The sequence below is a fragment of the Glycine soja genome, chromosome 6 (assembly GCF_004193775.1).
Source record: "Glycine soja cultivar W05 chromosome 6, ASM419377v2, whole genome shotgun sequence".
Lineage (NCBI taxonomy): Eukaryota > Viridiplantae > Streptophyta > Magnoliopsida > Fabales > Fabaceae > Glycine > Glycine soja.
The window spans coordinates 2,941,980-2,961,405 of NC_041007.1; the positions used below are offsets into that span (position 1 = coordinate 2,941,980).

Below are 19,426 nucleotides of genomic sequence, written 5' to 3' on the forward strand. Positions count from 1 at the left end.
CGAGTTACTTATTAGATATAATGAATTAACGCATGTTTGACAAGTTCATTTACCATCCAACTTGAGCTCTTGTTCGAGGATGGAAGACAAGTCTAAGTTAATTGTTGCAAATCGTAATAGGAAGACAATGTAGTGATTTTTGGCAAGTTGCATGGAAATAGCGCATGTGACGGAGGTGCAGTGAATAGCTGTGGTGGACTACGCGTATTTGAATTTTGATATATATATTATTTGACGGCAGCGCTTGGTTGGAAAGGGCAGGGTGGGGTGTTTACAGCTTGCAAAATCATGTACAACAACAATAAGTTCTCCTGGCTTTGTACTAATTTACAAGTTAATTAGCATCTTACTCACTCAGCCATGACTGAGCTGAGCCATCATTTTTATATTGATTTTTTTCTAGTGGCTGATTAGATTATGCACTATAATTTGACTACTTTCACGCGGACTTAAACTGTTCCATAACCACCATGTCTACCTGTTCTATTCTCAAACCCTCCTCACTCACGCTCACACCATTGCTGAATCTATCAAACAAAAAAATTAGGGTTCGTTTGCCTTGATTTCGGCGATGGTGTGGTGTGGACGCGCCCATGATAGTGCGGCACGGCACGGCACTAGTTTTGTTTCTCGGCTATACATACTATAACAAGTGCCGATAATTGCGGGTTCTGCGCATCAAATTCAAAGCTCTCTAGCTTCAGCCTTTTAAATTGCTTGGATTTTTTTTTCGTCGAGGGATAAAATTATGTGTGGTCTCCAAAAATAAATAAATTATATATCGTAAATTTTTTAATTTTATAATAATTATCTTAAATATTATATTAATCATAATTTTTAACTAGTTATAAGAGTTATTTAATATAAGGATAATTTTTTCATATTTAAAAATATGATTGTTGCAATAATGAATCTTAATTTTTAGAAAGAAATTATTTTGGTAGTTATAAAATCTCATATTAAGTTATGAATTAGTTATAAATATCTTGTTCTCTCAGCAACCCACAACAAAGAAATCACTCTTATCCCTTAATCCCAAAGTTCCATAAATATTCTTTAAAATATAAAATAAAATGAGTAATATAATAGATTTTTCTATTTGGCATGATCTTCTCGCTGCATTTCCAATTAGGAGGAAAACCAGGAAGATAAAGATGTGCTTAGCAATTTGTGTGAGATGACTAGCTAACCACATTGTGCGGATAAGGAAAATCCCAAAAATAAAATGTAGGGCCTTCTGATTGTGGGCGAATCCGATGTTAGCAATGTATTTTTGTGTAGATGTAGGCTGGACCAGACCAGACTAGAGTTGCTTTTTGACGAAAGGGAAATTACTGTTCATACATAAGTACCCCAAATTAAACTGCGTCCTATATGGTGCAGGAACATAAAATACGAGGAGTTTGCTGTTCTGGCGTGAGTAATTATTTCAAAAAAAAGAATCTCAATTATTAAACTTAAAGAATAAATTTTCATAAATCCATAATATATTAATCACAATTTTATTTCTCTCTTTCAAATAAATCACTGAATTCGGCTTGGCGGAGGAGTTAGAGCGGCGCAAGAGTCAATAAAACGTTGACATTGACCTTGCCTGGCTGGCTCCAAAGGAAAATGGCTGGCGCCGAGCGAGCATATGAAACGATGTCGTTTTTGCCATGTCATGTCATTCACCGTCTTTGAGGGAAAGAAAGAAAGAAACGGTTGATTCATTGGATTTGTTTTATGCTTTATTGTTGTCTTGTGTTGTATGCATTAACCAACAAACCAATGCAAGTTCTGCAGAACGCCGGGATCCGCGTTTTTCGATCACTCCATTCCACCCTATCTTAACCCTCAAAACCTCCCTCCTTCTTCTAATTACCCACATTAGCACCTTATTATTATAAATGCCGAATTGCCGTTAAGGTAATTAGTTAATGTGTGTGATTGTGTCGTAATTTAGGATTCTGTTGCAACTAACGAAACAGTTAAACCGAGGATTAAAAAGCAGAAGGCGTTGGTTGGTGTGTGGTATTCGGAGAAATTGAGGTTGATCGGCGCCAACAATGTCTGCTCGAAGTGAACACCAATCGGTTCCTCTTTCGGTGCTGCTGAAGCGCGAGTTGGCGAATGAGAAAATTGAGAAGCCCGAGGTTGTTATTTTGCACGGCCAAGCTAGTGAGAATAAGAAAGGAGAGGATTTCACGCTATTGAAGACGGAATGCCAAAGGGTGCTTGGAGATGGGGTTTCTACCTATTCTGTTTTTGGGGTATGTTCATGTTATATTTCTTTCTCACACCATCACAACTTCTTCTTCTTTTTTTTTAAAAAAAAAAGAAATTAAATTTGGATTTAATGAATTGTAAATTTGTAACTCATAAGTGGATTTTAATGTGACTGTGATGCATCAGAAGTCAATGTGTGTGTGCGTGATGTGTTATTTTACGTATGATACTGACATGGCATTATGATAGGGAAAAAGTGAACAAGCTATGTCAGTGAGTACAATGCGTTCAGCTTGTTGACTAGCTACTTCTTGTTGAGTTACTTAGAATTTAAAGCCAATTATGTCTTAATTTTGCTTATATCTGATGTTTGGATCCATATCTCATGATGTTGTTTTTGACATTTAATGAGGAACTAGTAGTTAAAACTTCCTCATCTCCAACATGATTTCTTACTTTTCAACAGGTTTCTAAACCTGCTCTTAGACCATCAAAACTCGAAAAGTTTTAGCAATTTGCATATTGATGTTCGTAGCAACTAGGAAAACCATATTACTGTCTTGTTCGTTGACAAGGTTTTTTTTCCCCAGAAATGATTTTCCCAAGAGTACCCCCTCCCAGAATGATTTCCTAGCAAATTGAAATGATTGTTCACTGGCTATTTCTTGACAGCTAGCTTTTGTTTGTGTATATGTGAAAACAACTAAACTGTGTTTTCTTTCAAATTCACTTGTATTAGTTGAATGACAATAATATTTTTGCGGTTTATGCAACGAAAAACGAATGCTTATGTTATAACAAAATAAAGTAGTTTGTTTTTCTTTTCTTGGTTTTGGCTTTTTCTGTATTTTTTTCCTTGTTGCATTTGCATTCTCTGATGTAGAAGTTTTACAGCTATTCGATGGACACAATGGATCTGCTGCCGCTATTTATGCCAAGGAGAATCTTCTAAATAATGTTTTAAGTGCAATTCCTTCTGATCTTAACAGAGATGAGTGGGTAGCAGCGTTGCCTAGGGCTTTGGTTGCAGGCTTTGTAAAAACTGATAAAGATTTTCAAGAGAAAGGTATAACTAGTTACTTCCTTGTAGTGTTTGTTCTTGCCTCTATTAATTATTAGGCCATGAGGCAAAGTTATGTGTTCCTTCTGGGATCTTCATAGTAATAATGTAATATTACCAAAGAGTAATGCTATATCTCTTATGTAACGACCTCCTTCTACTTTATAAAGAAAGTATTAAGTGGAAAAGAAATGTATTTAATGTCTTATAAATATAAAAAGTATTCATACTTTTTCATCTAGTGTGTAGGGGGATTAATAGGAAAATATTGTAGGAGATTTTAGAATTATTTATTACAAAAATAACTTGTCAATATTCCCAATTCCCATAAGTAAAAAAAATTAAAGAGTAGAAGGTAAAAACATAGAAAACAGGTGGAATGCATGCTGAGCATGTTGACTATATCGGGAAACCTTGGTAATTTTTTTCCAACCTCTGTTGGCACATTGCTACTAGCCTAGCTCTTTTTGAGCTGTTTAATTGGATGTGCCAAGAAAATTTGAAAAATGTACTTATATTTTCATCAGCTTAAGCTTAATTTGTGTAATGCATACTGGGAACAGTTTAATATTGTTTAGCCATATAGACAGTTGAGTTAATGCAGCTATTTTATATATATAGTTGCTGGGAAACATACATTTTCTAATGAAAATTATTAAAGTTTTTGTAACTGAGCTGTGACTGGTAGGTCTTATATTTTTGAATTACCCGAGTTTTTGTTATATTTTTCTCAACTTGTATGCTGATTTTATATACATTATTTTCTTTGCTTGTACAGCACAAACATCAGGAACAACTGTAACCTTTATGATTGTAGAAGGATGGGTTTTAACAGTTGCATCAGTTGGTGATTCCCGTTGCATACTTGAGCCTTCCGAAGGTGGGATTTTTTACTTGTCAGCAGACCATAGACTAGAGAGCAATGAAGAGGAGTAAGTTGCTACTGGAATGTTTTGTTTGAACAAAACTGGTTGGAATTGCTTCATTTCATTGCAGCCCAGTCTCACCCTCTATTTTTCTGTTTCTTTCATCAGGAGGGTCCGCATCACTTCTAGTGGAGGTGAGGTTGGTCGTCTAAATACAGGAGGAGGCACAGAGGTATTTTTCCTTTTAATTGTGGTCCCTTTGAGTATGATGCTTGGCCAGTTAAACTACAAAAGCTGAGATTAAGAAATAAACTAGGTCAATTATACAATGGAGAGTTGAGAGGCAAGATAATTGATGCTAGTTATATGGTCATATCTTTAACTTAACAGTACTCATCCCATATGTCATTAAATTTTTATAATATTTTGGGAAAACTATTGCTTACATTTGGTGTTATACTGGTCATATGTGATGATATTTGGATTATCATCCTTTGCAATTTACTAATATTCTCTCTAGAAGAAACTTGCATTTGAGTTGTATTATGCCTGACTAGATTAATGATATTTGTAGGTTGGTCCTTTGAGATGTTGGCCTGGTGGCTTGTGTCTCTCACGATCCATTGGTGATATGGATGTTGGTGAATTTATTGTCCCTGTACCACATGTAAAGCAAGTGAAGGTCAGTCACTGCTTTCCTGTGTTTTATGTTTATTAGTTGCTTTTCTCATGCTTCCCTTGATTTTACTTTGGTGTATATAATTTGTTTATCTACTTAAGTATAGCTTCTTTTCTATCTCTGTGCTTCATAGGCAGAAATGGTGTCTACATTGCATGATTTTCTACCCATTTATAAAGAGCATTTGAATTTTCTTTTTTTCCTCTCTTAAGATTATCTATTGCCTTTTAAAAGTTGAAATGAATTTTTCTTGCTTCGTTGCTGTAAATCCTTTTGTATTTTTTTCTTCCCAAAGTGCTTAAATCCTGCATTTTCCACTCGTGTCTGGTTTTGCAGCTTTCCACTGCTGGAGGCAGGATTATTCTCAGCAGTGATGGTGTCTGGGATGCTCTAAGTGCAGAAATGGCCCTTGATTGCTGTCGTGGCATGCCACCTGAGGCTGCAGCAACCCATATTGTGAAAGTATGAACATCTTTTGCATAATTTTTTAATGTTATAGTTTCACCTAGTAATTTGTAACTTCTGTCATTTTGTGGTATGCAATATGCATTACTTGTTTCTGTTTCTTCCATTTATTCCTGTCTCTTTTCTTCCTTCAGGAATCTGTGCAAGCAAAGGGACTTAGAGATGACACAACCTGCATTGTTATTGACATATTACCCCTGGAGAAGCCACCTACTTCTGTGCCAACACAAAAGAAACCGGTGAAAGGAATGCTTAAGTCTATTTTTCGCAAAAAGTCCTCTGAATCATCAACTTTTATTGAAAAAGAATACCTGGAGCCAGATGTGGTACAGGAACTATACGAGGAAGGGTCTGCTATGCTTTCAGAGAGGTTGGTTTTGTAGCAAGTGTTCTGAATGTTAGCATATTGCTCTCCAGTTATGTCTTCTGACATGGAAACATCTTTGTCTGAGATGCAGGTTAGAAACAAAATATCCACTTTGCAACATGTTCAAGTTGTTCATCTGTGCAGTGTGTCAGGTAGAGATTAAACCCGGGGAGGGTATTTCCATACATGAGGGTCTGACTAACCCAGGAAGATTGCGTCCCTGGGATGGGCCTTTCCTTTGCTCAAGTTGCCAAGAAAAGAAAGAAGCTATGGAAGGGAAGCGAACATCAGGTATTTTGATAATTCTTGCTTGTTTTTATGTCCATTGATGTGTTAAGTTATGCATGTGTATAATTTAATTCTATCTTTCAACCTTTTGCTTTCAGATAGACTTAGCAGCGGGAGTGACTGATGAATTATCATGTACATTTGCATTTTGAGAATGACAGATTGTTTTAATGGGAAGGTCAAACTTCCACGCAACAGTGACCCCCCTCGATTACCTTGGAGGCTTCTCAGGATACGAATCTATTTTGGAAATCCACATGATAATCAATATGGAGTTTTGTGTTGTTCAGTCAAGAGATTAACCAACAATTGAAGCTTGTTAGAAGAATTCTGACTTAGAAGAGAGGAATATGAACCATCCAAATGTTGTAGTAGGTTGTGTTAAAAGTGGGAATGCACATTTGTATATAGGTCTTCGGAATCTCGAAATGTACCTTTAATGGAAGTGGTCTTTGTTGTTGTATTGTTCTACATGGAGGGTTTTCAATTTTTTGGGGGTCCATACAAGTAAGTTTATTTAGACGTCATATAGATCATTTCCACTAAGGCTTCTGAACGATTTTTTTATTCTTGTAGCCATTCAGTTTTGATAATTTCTTTTACCATTCCAATATTAACTTTATGTAATTGAAAATTCGAAATGTTCGGAAACCCCCACCTTCATAATCCCTTTATTTTCCCGAGTAACTGATCCTTTCAATCCATTTCATTGTTTTTCTTACGACTGTTAGATGCATGATCAGGAACTAAGGTGTGAGTTACTTGTACTGGTAGGGTTTCCATTATTGCATGCGCAAGAACTGAAAATTAGTTTTGCAAAAACTCTGAAGCATGTTACTTCTAAATGCCGAGCACGTACTAGAGATGTACCCGTATTTGGTACTCATTGGATACTTATGGGTACGTACTAAAAATATTTTTCAGAAAAAAAGGGTGCATACATGAGTACTTTTTGGCGTACGTACTCATGTTGAAGAATTTAATTTTCTTGTATATTATACTTGTTTATGTTTGGTTGAATGATATCATACAACTGTTTTTTTTACTGTCCGTGCATAATATTTTCTCTATATATAATTCCTATAATAAAAAAGAATAAAAAAGTGAAATATGTGATTAATGATATGACAAAAAGAAAAAAAGGTTAAAGAGAAGTGGAAGTACTGTCTAAATATGGATATCATTGTTATCGTTGTATGAATATTAATATATTATTGTTTTTTCTTTGAAAATGAGTTAGATTTCAATAAGCAAAAACAATTGTCATCAGGGGAACCAAATAATTAGTGTGATCTTTGGTTATGATTCTCTTGTTGGGAAGGAATGCATGATAATTGATAAAGATAATTCAGTAGTCACTTCAACTGCTAAATCTAATTGAAAACCAGCGAGCAAACGGAGGACAATATGTGTTCATGCAAATTTGAACCAAAGATGCTGTAAAATAACGAACTGTTGGTTTTTAACATGATTATGGTAATTCTATTTTGGAACTACCAAATCTATTACACCATATAATCAAGACAATAGACTGTACCAAGAATAATAATAATCAAGACAACAGAGATACATCATACATGTGTCTAATAAATTGATGCTTTCGCGTGCAATTAGGTAATATAGTACACATGTTTACTCCTAGCTAAATTCTGGTAAGAATTATTATTGATATGCTTTTATAATTTTAATTTACATACTCAGAATTTGTAAATATCAATAATAAACAAATTATAAAGCAAGCGTCAGCTTAGTTGATTCTATCTTTTTCACATCTACTCTAACGTTGGATTTAAGGTTGATGCTACTAGATAATAAGTATTCACCTATTCAAAAAAAAAAACTTTCCACCTTAATTTGTGTTAGCCTTTTTGATTCGTAAAAATCTAAGGCAAATACCAAAAATTTACAATAACTTGTGCATTTTGTTTAACACACTGGATTGACGTTAGTTAATGTTAACTAACAAGAAATTAATACTAAAATTTAACTTCAACCAAATTTGCATCGATTTTGATATTGACACAAAACTAATGCTATAATTATATTTATTGTTGATTTTGCTCAGTTAGCATCGACTTTTTGACAGGGAGCCGGATCCTTTCCAGGGTGGTGCTCTCTCTGGCCTAGCTTAGTTTTTGTATTAATATTGAGAGAAAAAAATTGAATGGCAAAAGAAACGTGAGCCTCCATTCAATTTCCTAGTTTGCCATGTTTTTCTTTTAAAATCAGAATCATTGAATTAATTCAACAGCTCATGCATGCTTGAACTGGAGAGACCACCTCACTGGAGAGGATCCAGATTCCTTTGAGTGAGTCTAATTTAAATTATTCTTGGAATGTAAAAATAATTAAAACGTAGTTATTTAAACTGCGTGTTTGGTTATCCATCACGTCAAAAGAGATCCACCTCTCCCGAAGCACCAAATTAATGTTTAGCTTATGCGTCTTTAATTTGAGCATTGTTTGACGTGATTTTGCCTTTTTAACATGGATCCTTAACGCAATATCAAACACACTAAATGTTAAATCAATTATAATAAGGTGTGCACTTCTATTTTTTAATGGAGGCCCGGCCCGGACATTTTGTTGCAAAATATATGATTATTTATAAAGTTCACTTAATAATAAATTATGTGTTGAATAATATGTTGTTAGATTTTGTATGATTCATTAAATTTGTACTAGAAATGTCTACATAGATTAGTTCAGACAGAGAAGATTATCAAATAAAAATCAGAAATCTTCTGAGAAAATGAGAAAAAAAAAAAAAAGAATTAGATTCCAGCGCCCTATCTACTAACTCGTGAAAGTATGCCATTTTTTCAATGAAAAAACATAAAAGAAATTCAACGAGAATTGACATAAATGATATAAGCAAACTAAACTGATTCAATAAAATTTGGGTTGGATATTTGTCAGTGGTCCGTTTGCATGTCTCAAGACTGGCATAGGACAAATTAAAGGCTTCCCCTCCTACATGAGTTAAAGCATGTTCACAACAAAAGTCATCATAAACTAGTAAATATATAGTATGTTAACTAAAAGTAAAAGTTCAAACGAGCTATTTCCTGTTTGAAGTTTTGAACCATCAACTTCACTGTCGGATAGCTTGGGGGATACAAATGATTCGATATATTGTGTAAGGAACATTTACCTTACAATTTGATTAATTGAACTTGAGTTACAATTTCATAGGATGTGTATTTTTCTGAAATAGTATCTCGGGACCAATTAAAACTAAGATCTACATGTATTCGGTTCACCCAAACCTAAAACACTTGAAGCACAAACACCTTCAAGGGGGCAGACATAAAACGCATGGCCCGTGAACAGGTCACTAGAACTATGTCACCGTAACCGTTTAACTAATTTTTCCGTCCAAATTTGCATATATAAAGGGAATTCTAGGTATGAAGTTTAATTTAACTCTCATAATTTACTCTCGATCTCCTCTCTCAAACTTTGACTTGGGCTTCAGATTGTTTATAGGTGTACTTCACTGATATTGTGCACGCCACCTCCAACGAACATGTACATCAATTTCTGATGAATATGCATGGAAACATTACTTGAATTAAGCATTTGCTGTAATGGACAAAACTTAGATAATACTCCTAGTATTATCTACGTAATGGTTTAATCTCGATAATCTACGTAATAGTTTCTATTAAATGGTAACTTAAATTATTAAGATAAAACTCTTATTTAATTAAAAAATGACATCAAGAGCACCTATGATACTGTATCTAATTTCACGAAATATTGTAAAATGCAAATCAGTGTAATCTCTAGGTGGGTGCACATGCATGCTGAAGAAGATTCAAGTACTTTTTGTTTTCTGACAAGTTGAAACGAAAACAAAAGCGATCGAGGGAAGTGAGGTGATCCCTCGGTCTGATTCAAGGTTTTGGTGTGCTGTTTCATGTTTTGGAAAAAGGGGAGTGTGATTAATTGAGTTGAGGGATATTGAATGGCTAATATGAGAGGCGGAAACGCAAAAGGATCTCTATGTTGTTGGATGGTGAAGGATTTGTTTTATGCTCTCTCTTATCTCAAAAAAAAAAAAAAGATCGATCGAGAAATGTAGAATATAGTAATACAATATTTAGTGGTGAAAATGGTGAGGATGGTTCAGTCCAACCAAATAATGCCTCTATGATTAAGATGTTGACCTTAACCATGCATACAAAATTCCTTTATGCTTGCTTGAAGGACCACCACCGCATGCACGTGTGTGTGGGTCTCTCACCACCCCCACCATCTAACTATCTATATAATATCTCTCTCTCTTATTTTAATTTTCTTCTATTCTATTCTTCTTATTAACTATATTATATTATATGGCTATAGGATATAGCAGTAGTCAAATGTATGGTTGTGGACTTACACATATATAATAAGATAGATGGTTACGCAATAGGGTAGTGTTGGCCACCGTCGGATAAAGGGGCTCACATTCACATGACCACCCTTCCCTAAACGACATTCGCCATTCTGTTTCTTTGAGCTTTCGCGTTCATCAATGAATGAATGGGTGAACTGAATCATTCCCAACAGCTGGCGGTGATCATGTCCCTCTACTAATCTCTTTTTCAATTAATCAATTTCCGGCCATTTATTTATGTGATTATGCTAGAGGATCAAGTTAACATTCTTTTCAAGAGCATGTATTTTTTACGGTAACAATTATGTTTGAATGGAGTAAAATTATCGTGAGCAATAAATAACTTCTTCTAATATATTTATATATTTAAAATTTTCTTTTCTTTTTTGTACAACAATGACACGGGGAATTATTGAGTTTAACTTTTCAAGCCTCCAACTTGAAATCCCTTCTTAAACTAAAATAATTTTGGGTTAGTTGACTTATCTGTTTGGTGATATTCTTGCTAATATAGAACAAAATATGTGATGTTATTTTTTTATTGTTTAGTTTATAGGTGATTAAACTATAGTTTTAGAAATGAATTTGTAGAAAAATTATAGTTGTAGAAAAAAATGTAATAGAAAATAATTGTAGTCATTTTATAGTTGTAGAAATCAATTTGTAGAAAAATTATGGTTGTAGAAAAAAATGTAATAGAAAATTATTATAGTCATTTTATAGTTGTAGAAATGAATTTGTAGAAAAATTATAGTTGTAGAAATATATCTAATAGAAAATTATTGTAGTCATTTTATAGTTGTAAAAGTCAAATCGTAGAAAAACAATAGTTGTAGAAAAAAAATCTAATAGAAAATTATTATAGTCATTTTATAGTTGTAGAAATAAAATTGTAGAAAAATTATAGTTGTAGACAAATTTCTAAAAAGTTGTAGAAATCAATTTCTAGAAAAAACATAGTTTTATTTAATAATTTAATATGAAATAGTATAATTGAAGAGGAAAATATAATGGAAATTTGTTGTTGTCATTTTTTAGATTTGTAGAAGAAAAATTTTTTATTTAATATTTTGATAGAAAATAGTATAGTTGAATAGAAAATAAATTTGCACAAATTTATGTCGGTAGAAAAAAATAGTTTTAATTAAATATTTTAATTAAAAATTTATAGTTCTGTAATAAAATTTAATTGGAAAAAATAGGTTATACACAATTAGTAAGTTTTATTATGTTAGTTTGTAGAAAAAAAATAGTTTTATTTAATAATTTAATACAAAATAGTAAAATTTTATTTAATAGATATATATTTTGTGAATTTTTTTTGTGATTTTTGAGAAATGAGATAGGGAAAAACAGTTTCATACCAAATAGGTTGATACAAATTTAATATTATTTAAAAATCATTTTTTCCATTTATGAATTAATTTTTTTTACTATGTAGAAAAAAATATAGTTCTATACAATTTATTTTAATGTTGAGATTTGTCTAGTTTGTACAAAATTAGTAAGTTTCATTATGTTAGTTTGTTGAAAAAAGAAGATCTAATAATTTATTTTGTTGAAATGACAAGATTTATTATATTTTTTATAATGGCGGAAGTGATGAACAAGCACTTGTGTCTATTCAAATCATGCCTTTTTTGGCACAAGCTAGCCTTTTAGGCGTTGCACAAATCCCATTGTTTCTATACGATAACAATTTGATATCGGCACTAGTTGAGCATTAGAGGCTGAAAACCCACACATTTCACATGCCAGTTGGAGACTGCATAATCACTCTCCAAGATGTGAGCATTTAATTTTGTTAGGATTAATGGTTGAGGGTGAATCGATTACTACCACTGGTTGTGATAACTGGGCTAGATTATGTCATGACTTGTTGGGAGTCATTCCTGAAGGTTCAGATTTGAAGGGGGCTAAGGTGAAACTTAAATGGCTTCAACAACATTTTGGAAACATTAGAGACCATGCACATAGTCAAGACTAGTTAGAGCATTTTATAAGAGCTTACATTTTACGATTGTTAGAAGGGTGGATGCTTGCCTATCATTTGGGGATATATGCACCACTTAGGTTTCTCTCGTTGCTTGCAAACCTTCAACAAAGTGGGAGGTATAGTTAAGGGTCAACCTTGCTTAATAATGTCCATCATGAATTGTGCAAGCCAACTCGTCCTAATGCTGTTGAAATTGGTGGAGCATGTTTGTTGATACAAGTGTGGGCATGGGAAAGATTCCTTTTCGTAGCACCAACTATTCGTCAAGAGCCTAATGCGGTTATCCCATTGCAGCATGATAATGGTCTGCATAACCAACTTGTTATTTCACTATTTTTTTAACTATACTAAAATCATTATTATGTTATATTATAGGTATAATGGTGCTCAAAACCCCCAATTTCACTAGTCGTAGGTGGTTGGAGTGGATGGTAAAAAAATGTTCAGGATCTACTTACAAAATCGACACCACAAAATATTGGTATGGAGGTGCTTTTAACACACGCAATTTAGGCAATTTGAACATGTTTTTTGGACGTTTAAACCTACCATTGACGCATTCAACTCATGTAAGCCTATAATTCAAATTGATGAGACATTTTTTTTATGGAAAATATCAAGGTATCCTTTTGATTGCAACATCCCAAGATGGAAAATGGTTGTGTAATGCCAATTGGTTTTGCAATTGTTGAGAAGGAAACACAAAGTGGTTGATCATGGGTTTTGTCAAAGATATGACTACATGTCACTCAACAACAAGGCATATGCTTGATCTCAGATAGACATCAAGAGATCAAATCAACTGTTGTGATGTCACCAGAATGACAACCACTTAGTACTTTAGTGTTTATCATGTGTATTGTATTCATCATATTACAAATAATTTCAACCACAAATTCAAGAATGCAAAATTAAAACAAGAGCTAATCACATTGGGTAAATGTTCAATGTTATGTTTATATGGATTTATTGGTCAACCCATGTCACCAAATTATTAATTTTTTTTACACAATTCTGCAAGGTACACAACTTGTTTGTACTGATTTGAACGAAGACTGGAAAAACTTAAGGAGATTAGTGAGGAGATACAACGTTGGATTGGAGGCATTTCCAAAGAAAAAATGGAGCTTGACACATGATAAGTGTGGATGTAGATATGATCATATGACAACCAATTTGTCGGATGCAGTAAATCAAATTTTCAAAGGTGCCTAAAATATGCCCATAACGACCCTGGTTAAGGTTACACACGACAGACTGATAAATTATTTTGTGAGGAGAGGTGCACAAGATAGAGCAAAATATTGTGCAAACAACATTATTGCAAGAAGTTGCTAGATGCCCTTCAAAAAAATCACATTGAAGCTTGTACATTTCACATTAAAAGATAACATCAGCTGAACATAATTTGATGTTGTAGAATCGTTCAATCATGCAACATAAAGGGGAGAGAAACATGGTCTGTTATCTTAAACAAAAATTACTGTGAGTGTGGAGCTTTTCAAGCCTACAAATATTCTTGCTCCCATGTCATTGTAGTGTGTGCCCATGTTAACATCAACCGATACCAATACATGGATAAGGTCTACAAAATCAAGACCACCATTCAAGGGTCGACCCTATTATTGTGGGTTGACCATTATGGAAACTGGAATTCACTTGGTTGTAAAGAAACCATACCTGAAAGAAGCTAAGTGACCCTATTATTATTTCAGATGAGTCCAAATTACATCTCAAGGGTCGACCAAAGTCTACACGCATTAGGAATGAAATGGATTGGTCAGAATCTCAACATACACAAACTTGTGGCTAATGTAGGCATAAAGGGCACAACACAACTAATTGTCCACAAAATTGACATTAGTTTGTCATGAATGAAAAAAATAAATCATTTCATCCAAATTGTCATTTTAATTATAATACATTTCAATTTAACTGAATTTTTGTTACGAATATATATATATATATATATGTAATTAAAAAAAACTATCAATAAATAGAAATACATGACCAAATAAAACCATTAATCCTAAACCCTAATCAATATCTCTAAATCCTAAAGACCAACAATTTATAAAAGTAAAAACAACATTAAAAACTAGGTGAATAAAAGCACATGACCAAATAAAAATAATTTAATCTAAAATTTAAATTATTAAACCCTAAACAATATCTCTAAACCCTAAAGACCAACAATTTATAAAAATAAAAACAACATTCAAAATTGGACGAATAAAAACACATTACCAAATAAAAACAATTTAATATAAAATTAAAATCATTATAGCCTAAAGTCACTTAAATTAATTAATTTTTAAAATTACTTAAATTAATTATTAAAGTTACTAAAACCTACCTTAAAAAAGTGTTTAATGATTTGGTTTAAGGTGAAGCCACTCATAACCTAGGTGATATGTTATTGATTGACATCACCAATATTCAATATAACTTAAATCACCCACATCAGTATTAAGTTTCCAAAAGCCGCCTATTTTGGTTAATTACCCGTCTAGCTTCCTAAACTACTAGAGTTGGTGTACATCTTTCTTAGTCTTCTTGTAATTTAATTATGTACATGGAGTTGATTTATTTCTCTAGGGACCTTCTCACTTATTGGAAAACAAAGTCCAAATTTCTCGAGTGAAATCCGCCATGCCAATCCCATCTTCCTTCAGTGGCCAAATTTGGATGTTTGTGACCTCATTCCCAAAACCAGCACAACAATTGCTGTTGGAATTGATAGGGACCCAACAAAGCACACCACTACAACCCTTATAACACGCACGAGAAAAACATATATACCATCTCTTCTCATCTCATCTCATCTCATCTCATTCCTCAGCACCACCCTTCCATAAAACGCAAGTAATATAAGTGGGAGGAAAAAAAAATAAATATCCATTATTGATAATGCTTAATAATAATCATCGCACGTAAATAATACGCATACACACTAACACAGCTTGGTGTCTTATGAAAAAGTTTCAAAAGAAGACAGACCAAGTCTAACAGTGGTTTGACAAATACCCTCTCTTTCTTTCCATGTTTTTCGGTTCCCTTATCCCTCATAAAGCTTTGTTAACATCCATACAACAAAGAAAAGATCACAACACAACGCCTTTCTCTCTCTCTCTCTCTCTCCACCAAAAAGAAAAGATCATAAAGTGAGAATTTCACACACACATTAGTCTTCAAGACAACCTCAACTGTAATAATGGAAACACATCATCAACCCCAAAAGAACAAAGAAAACGATGTGCAAAAGAAAACTGAAGAAGGAGTAGTAGCAAAGCCACCTTCACCATCCTCTTCCCCTTCTCACGAATTCTCCTTCACAATCTCTCTCCACTCTTCTTCTAACACCACAATCCAAGACAAATCCAAAACCCCACCTTCTCTTGCAGTTGATCTATCTCCAGCAGATGACATTTTCTTCCATGGTCACTTGCTTCCTCTACACCTCTTATCTCACTTCTCTTCTTCACCTCGCTTTTCCACCAACTCCGTGGACAGTTTCACACTCCCCATCAGAGAGTTCTTAGAAGATGAAAAACGCAACAGCAGCAACAGGAGCAACATCACCATAGATAGCATTACCAGCTGCAACAACAAAGATGACTACTACAACAATAGAGTCACAAAGGAAGAAAGTAAGTCCAAGCCTAGTTTCTCATTGTTTGGTTTATCAAAGGGGCGTAAAGGGTGTCAAGTTAGAGATAACAAAGAAGATAAAGAGGATAACATTAAGCACAAGAAGAAACTAGGGTATGATGTGATGCATGCACTAAAGAAGTACTTGAGAATGGTGCAGCCACTAGTGCTTTTCAGAGGGAGAAGAGAAAAGGGTCGGTTCCATGGACAAGCTTATTCTCATTCGGGGAATTTGATTAGGAAAAACAAGCCTGAAGTGAGAGGAAGAAGAGGTGAGTATTCAGCACCAGCTTCTATGAGAACTTCTCCAACAAACAGTGGTCTTCTTCTTGCAACTACTGCTCTTCCTCCTGCGAATGACAGCACCATGGAAGAGTTGCAAGCGGCCATTCAAGCTGCAATTGCTCACTGCAAAAATTCTATTGCCAAAGAAGAGAAGCTCAGTTGCTGATACAAACGTGGTAGATTTTTTTTTTTTTTTGTTACTAGTTGTGCTTATTATTGTCATAGTTTTTGTATTTTATATTTTAGTAATGTAAAATCTATTCCAGCTGAAGATTATTACACTTGGTTACCGATATGTTAATTATTGGTTACTAACATTTGTCCACTCGAAATTTATTTTTAAACTATATATATATATATAAACATTGATGATCGATAATTAACACATTTCTAACAAAATTAATGATATACTAGCATTAACTGATTAAAAAAAATTAACACATTGGTATCTGAATGTAACTCCAGTGTGGACTTTTACATGTGATATAATATTTCTTTATTTACGATTTTGCACCAAAAAATTTAGTATTTATATTTTAAGTAATTTTAGGCGGCACAAATCAGATTGGTGAGAGTTTGAAAAAAAGGGTAAGTGTAAGTGTAAAAAGTATAAGTCAGAGAAGATTGGTGATTTGTGTTTTCTAGTGTATAGTATCTCACAAAATTCTGAAAACTCTGGCTACCGAGTCTTTTTCCATGATGAGGTGATAGTAACAATTGTCCCTCACTAGGGCCTCTTGATGAAAATGGTAAAGAGTTGGGTTTTTCTAAGTAAAATTTAAGTTGGAGTCATGATCATGGGAAAAGATTTGACAGTAAGATAATTCTACTCTTTTAATGTTACTTCGTCCAAACCACTTAAATTAGTCAAAATTCAAAGTAACTTCCGGTTCGAAAAAAAAAACATGCATTGAGACTACACTAATACAGAGACTGGGATAAAAAGGGATGTGATGAGTGCATATTAACATTCATAGTAGCTGTTATAATTTTTTTAATAAAAGGCACTGAACTCTATACATGGGAATTCTCAATTCTGACATTCCAATGATAAACATATACTATATAGCAGCTAGAGACGCATCAGCAAGTTTAAAGTCTAAACTGCCTATGTATTCTCTGACATTCTCCTAGTAGATATATATATCCATAGTGACCAGACTGCAGAGTGTTTGTGCAAATTGATGGATCTGTTACTTTTCATTTTCCTCTGTCGTGGTTATTTTGTTTAACTTTTTCCTTCAAAAAAACATGTCCAATCGAAACATATTTGGACCCTATCGATGTACTAGATTCCCCGCCAAATAATCTGCTCTACCTTGTCACAATCATGTCCCCATTGTAAGAAAGACTGTATTCATGGAACCACGAAGCCGTGGTTACAACTGTCACTGACTTATATGTACGTAAAGGGTGGGAGCATGTTCTTTACAGGCTTAACAGTTAGGAAAGCGCAATGTAAACCAACCAAATTAAGCCCTATAGTCACAACAAGGAAAATTACATATCATTAATTATACTCTAGTTTCGAATTTAACTACTGAAATACCTACATTATAAAGTCAAAAAGGTCAAATCAACTTTTTAGTAGCTCCCTACACATGAAGACAATGAATGAAAAAGGTACTGGAAGGTAGGAGGATTTTTTTTTATCATAATAATGAATGAATGAAATTAAAGAACGGTTGTGAAGGGATAGGGATCGCATGGCCGAAGAACAATTAAGGGAAGGTCATAATAAAGTTCCAAGTACAATTATATGACGATCATATACTATAATTCACAGAAAATATATATTTCCCTACATGTAATTATAAAGTAGAGACAGTAGTGATGATAGTCATAAAGGTCATGCTAAGAATTAATGATAAACATAATGATGAGCTTAGAAATACATATGTTAGCTTTATGAAAGAGGACCACCATCTTCTTGCGATCGCTGTTGTACTATGAGTCAAATTAATTGGAACAAAATCCCATTCTATATGCAAGGTGCATGTGTTGTGTTTGACCATTCCACTTTAGTATTAAGCTACACACAACATACGTTACGGAGTAACCGTTCCCGTATCTAGTAATTAAGTTAAGGATATGACTGGATAAGTTCCACGGCTTCCTTTCTTGTGCATCAGGAACGCACTAATTATTCTCAACAAAATAAACTTTCTGCACCAAATGTTAAAATGAGTCAAGTTTCAATGATGTAAATACGTAGTAGTCTATATTTGCTGTAAATAAAATTATATTTTTTAGGTCAGGGGATTAAGATAAGGAAATGAGAAAAAAAAATACTGGTAGGCTGGCCCAGAAAACCTCACAAGCAAAGGTGGGTTGTTGCTTCTTGCACCTCCAAAAATTGCTTCCTGCATCTCTCTGAAATACTTTTTTATCTTTCTGATTGGTCAAATCCAAAATGTCAAAGATGTAATCAATTCCGAGTTTAAAATTACATTTTGATGGGTCAATCCAAAGCCAAAAGGGTGCAAGAAGCAACAGCGGCAAAGGTGAGCCTTATGACCCAATCCGACTAAGTCCACAAACACAAGGTGATAATATGACCATTTTGCCCCTCCTAAATGACACATCATGCCATGTTGTTCAATTTGTATTTAAGTGTGTTGGACTGAAATTGCAATTTGTTCCTGCAATTGGGCCAAGAGACAATGGACCAAAAGCCCAAGAAGAAAACTATATCTACTGAACAAAGTTCTGGTATTATTTATCAGCTAAACCAAGCAAGAGAGACTGAGGATGGAACGGAATTTGATAGAGGAATGATATTTGGACATTCCATTATTTTAAATGATAGAGCAATGATACCACCAAGAGAATTTGGCTCTGCAAACATGTCCAAATTGGAACTCCCACTCCTGAGCAATAAGTCTTTGAATGATGGAGCAGTACGTAACCCACATTACAGCTCTAGTATGATTATGAAATCCATCCGTATTAATTAATTCGGGTATTAGGAGAAGCTCGCCATGAATTTGTGTTTTTGTTTTTACGTTATCCTGCTTTCCAATGCACCTCAACTTGAGAGAGCCAAAGCTATAAATAGGCGTTCAAAAGACTGGAAAGTGGAGCGAAACAATATATGCTCTCCAATAAGAACATGTAACATTGATTCAAAACAGATAGAACATATCCCAAGTCATATACATGTTTTGTACGATTGTG

The 19,426-nt window shown here is 33.9% G+C and overlaps 2 protein-coding genes across 4 annotated transcripts; both read left to right on the forward strand.

Moving 5' to 3' along the window:
• The first annotated feature begins 1,564 nt into the window (after window positions 1-1,564).
• On the forward strand, window positions 1,565-6,607 carry LOC114414711 (probable protein phosphatase 2C 12). Of its 3 annotated transcripts, none has more exons than XM_028379083.1 (9): window positions 1,565-2,252; window positions 3,103-3,274; window positions 4,047-4,200; window positions 4,303-4,366; window positions 4,709-4,816; window positions 5,150-5,275; window positions 5,413-5,648; window positions 5,737-5,936; window positions 6,036-6,607. In XM_028379083.1, exons 1-9 carry the CDS (start codon window positions 2,049-2,051, stop codon window positions 6,083-6,085), a joined length of 1,314 nt encoding a protein of 437 aa, XP_028234884.1. In that variant the 5' UTR covers window positions 1,565-2,048; the 3' UTR covers window positions 6,086-6,607. The 3 variants fall into 3 exon arrangements, with proteins under 3 accessions (XP_028234884.1, XP_028234886.1, XP_028234885.1); XM_028379085.1 differs by having other exon boundaries at window positions 3,198-3,274; XM_028379084.1 differs by having other exon boundaries at window positions 1,569-2,252; window positions 6,032-6,607.
• An 8,737-nt stretch (window positions 6,608-15,344) lies between these two features.
• Window positions 15,345-16,574, forward strand: LOC114414712 (BRI1 kinase inhibitor 1-like). The gene has a single exon (XM_028379086.1). It carries the CDS (start codon window positions 15,528-15,530, stop codon window positions 16,413-16,415), a length of 888 nt encoding a protein of 295 aa, XP_028234887.1. The 5' UTR covers window positions 15,345-15,527; the 3' UTR covers window positions 16,416-16,574.
• The last annotated feature ends 2,852 nt before the right edge of the window (window positions 16,575-19,426 follow it).

Bases quoted from the DNA above. Each gene is read 5' to 3' on its own strand.
- LOC114414712 (XM_028379086.1), top strand. From the start codon at position 15,528: ATGGAAACACATCATCAACCCCAAAAGAACAAAGAAAACGATGTGCAA.
- LOC114414711 (XM_028379083.1), top strand. From the start codon at position 2,049: ATGTCTGCTCGAAGTGAACACCAATCGGTTCCTCTTTCGGTGCTGCTG. The intron at 3,275-4,046 runs GTATAACTAGTT...TTGCTTGTACAG, and splicing joins TAAAGATTTTCAAGAGAAAG to CACAAACATCAGGAACAACT. The intron at 4,817-5,149 runs GTCAGTCACTGC...CTGGTTTTGCAG, and splicing joins CACATGTAAAGCAAGTGAAG to CTTTCCACTGCTGGAGGCAG.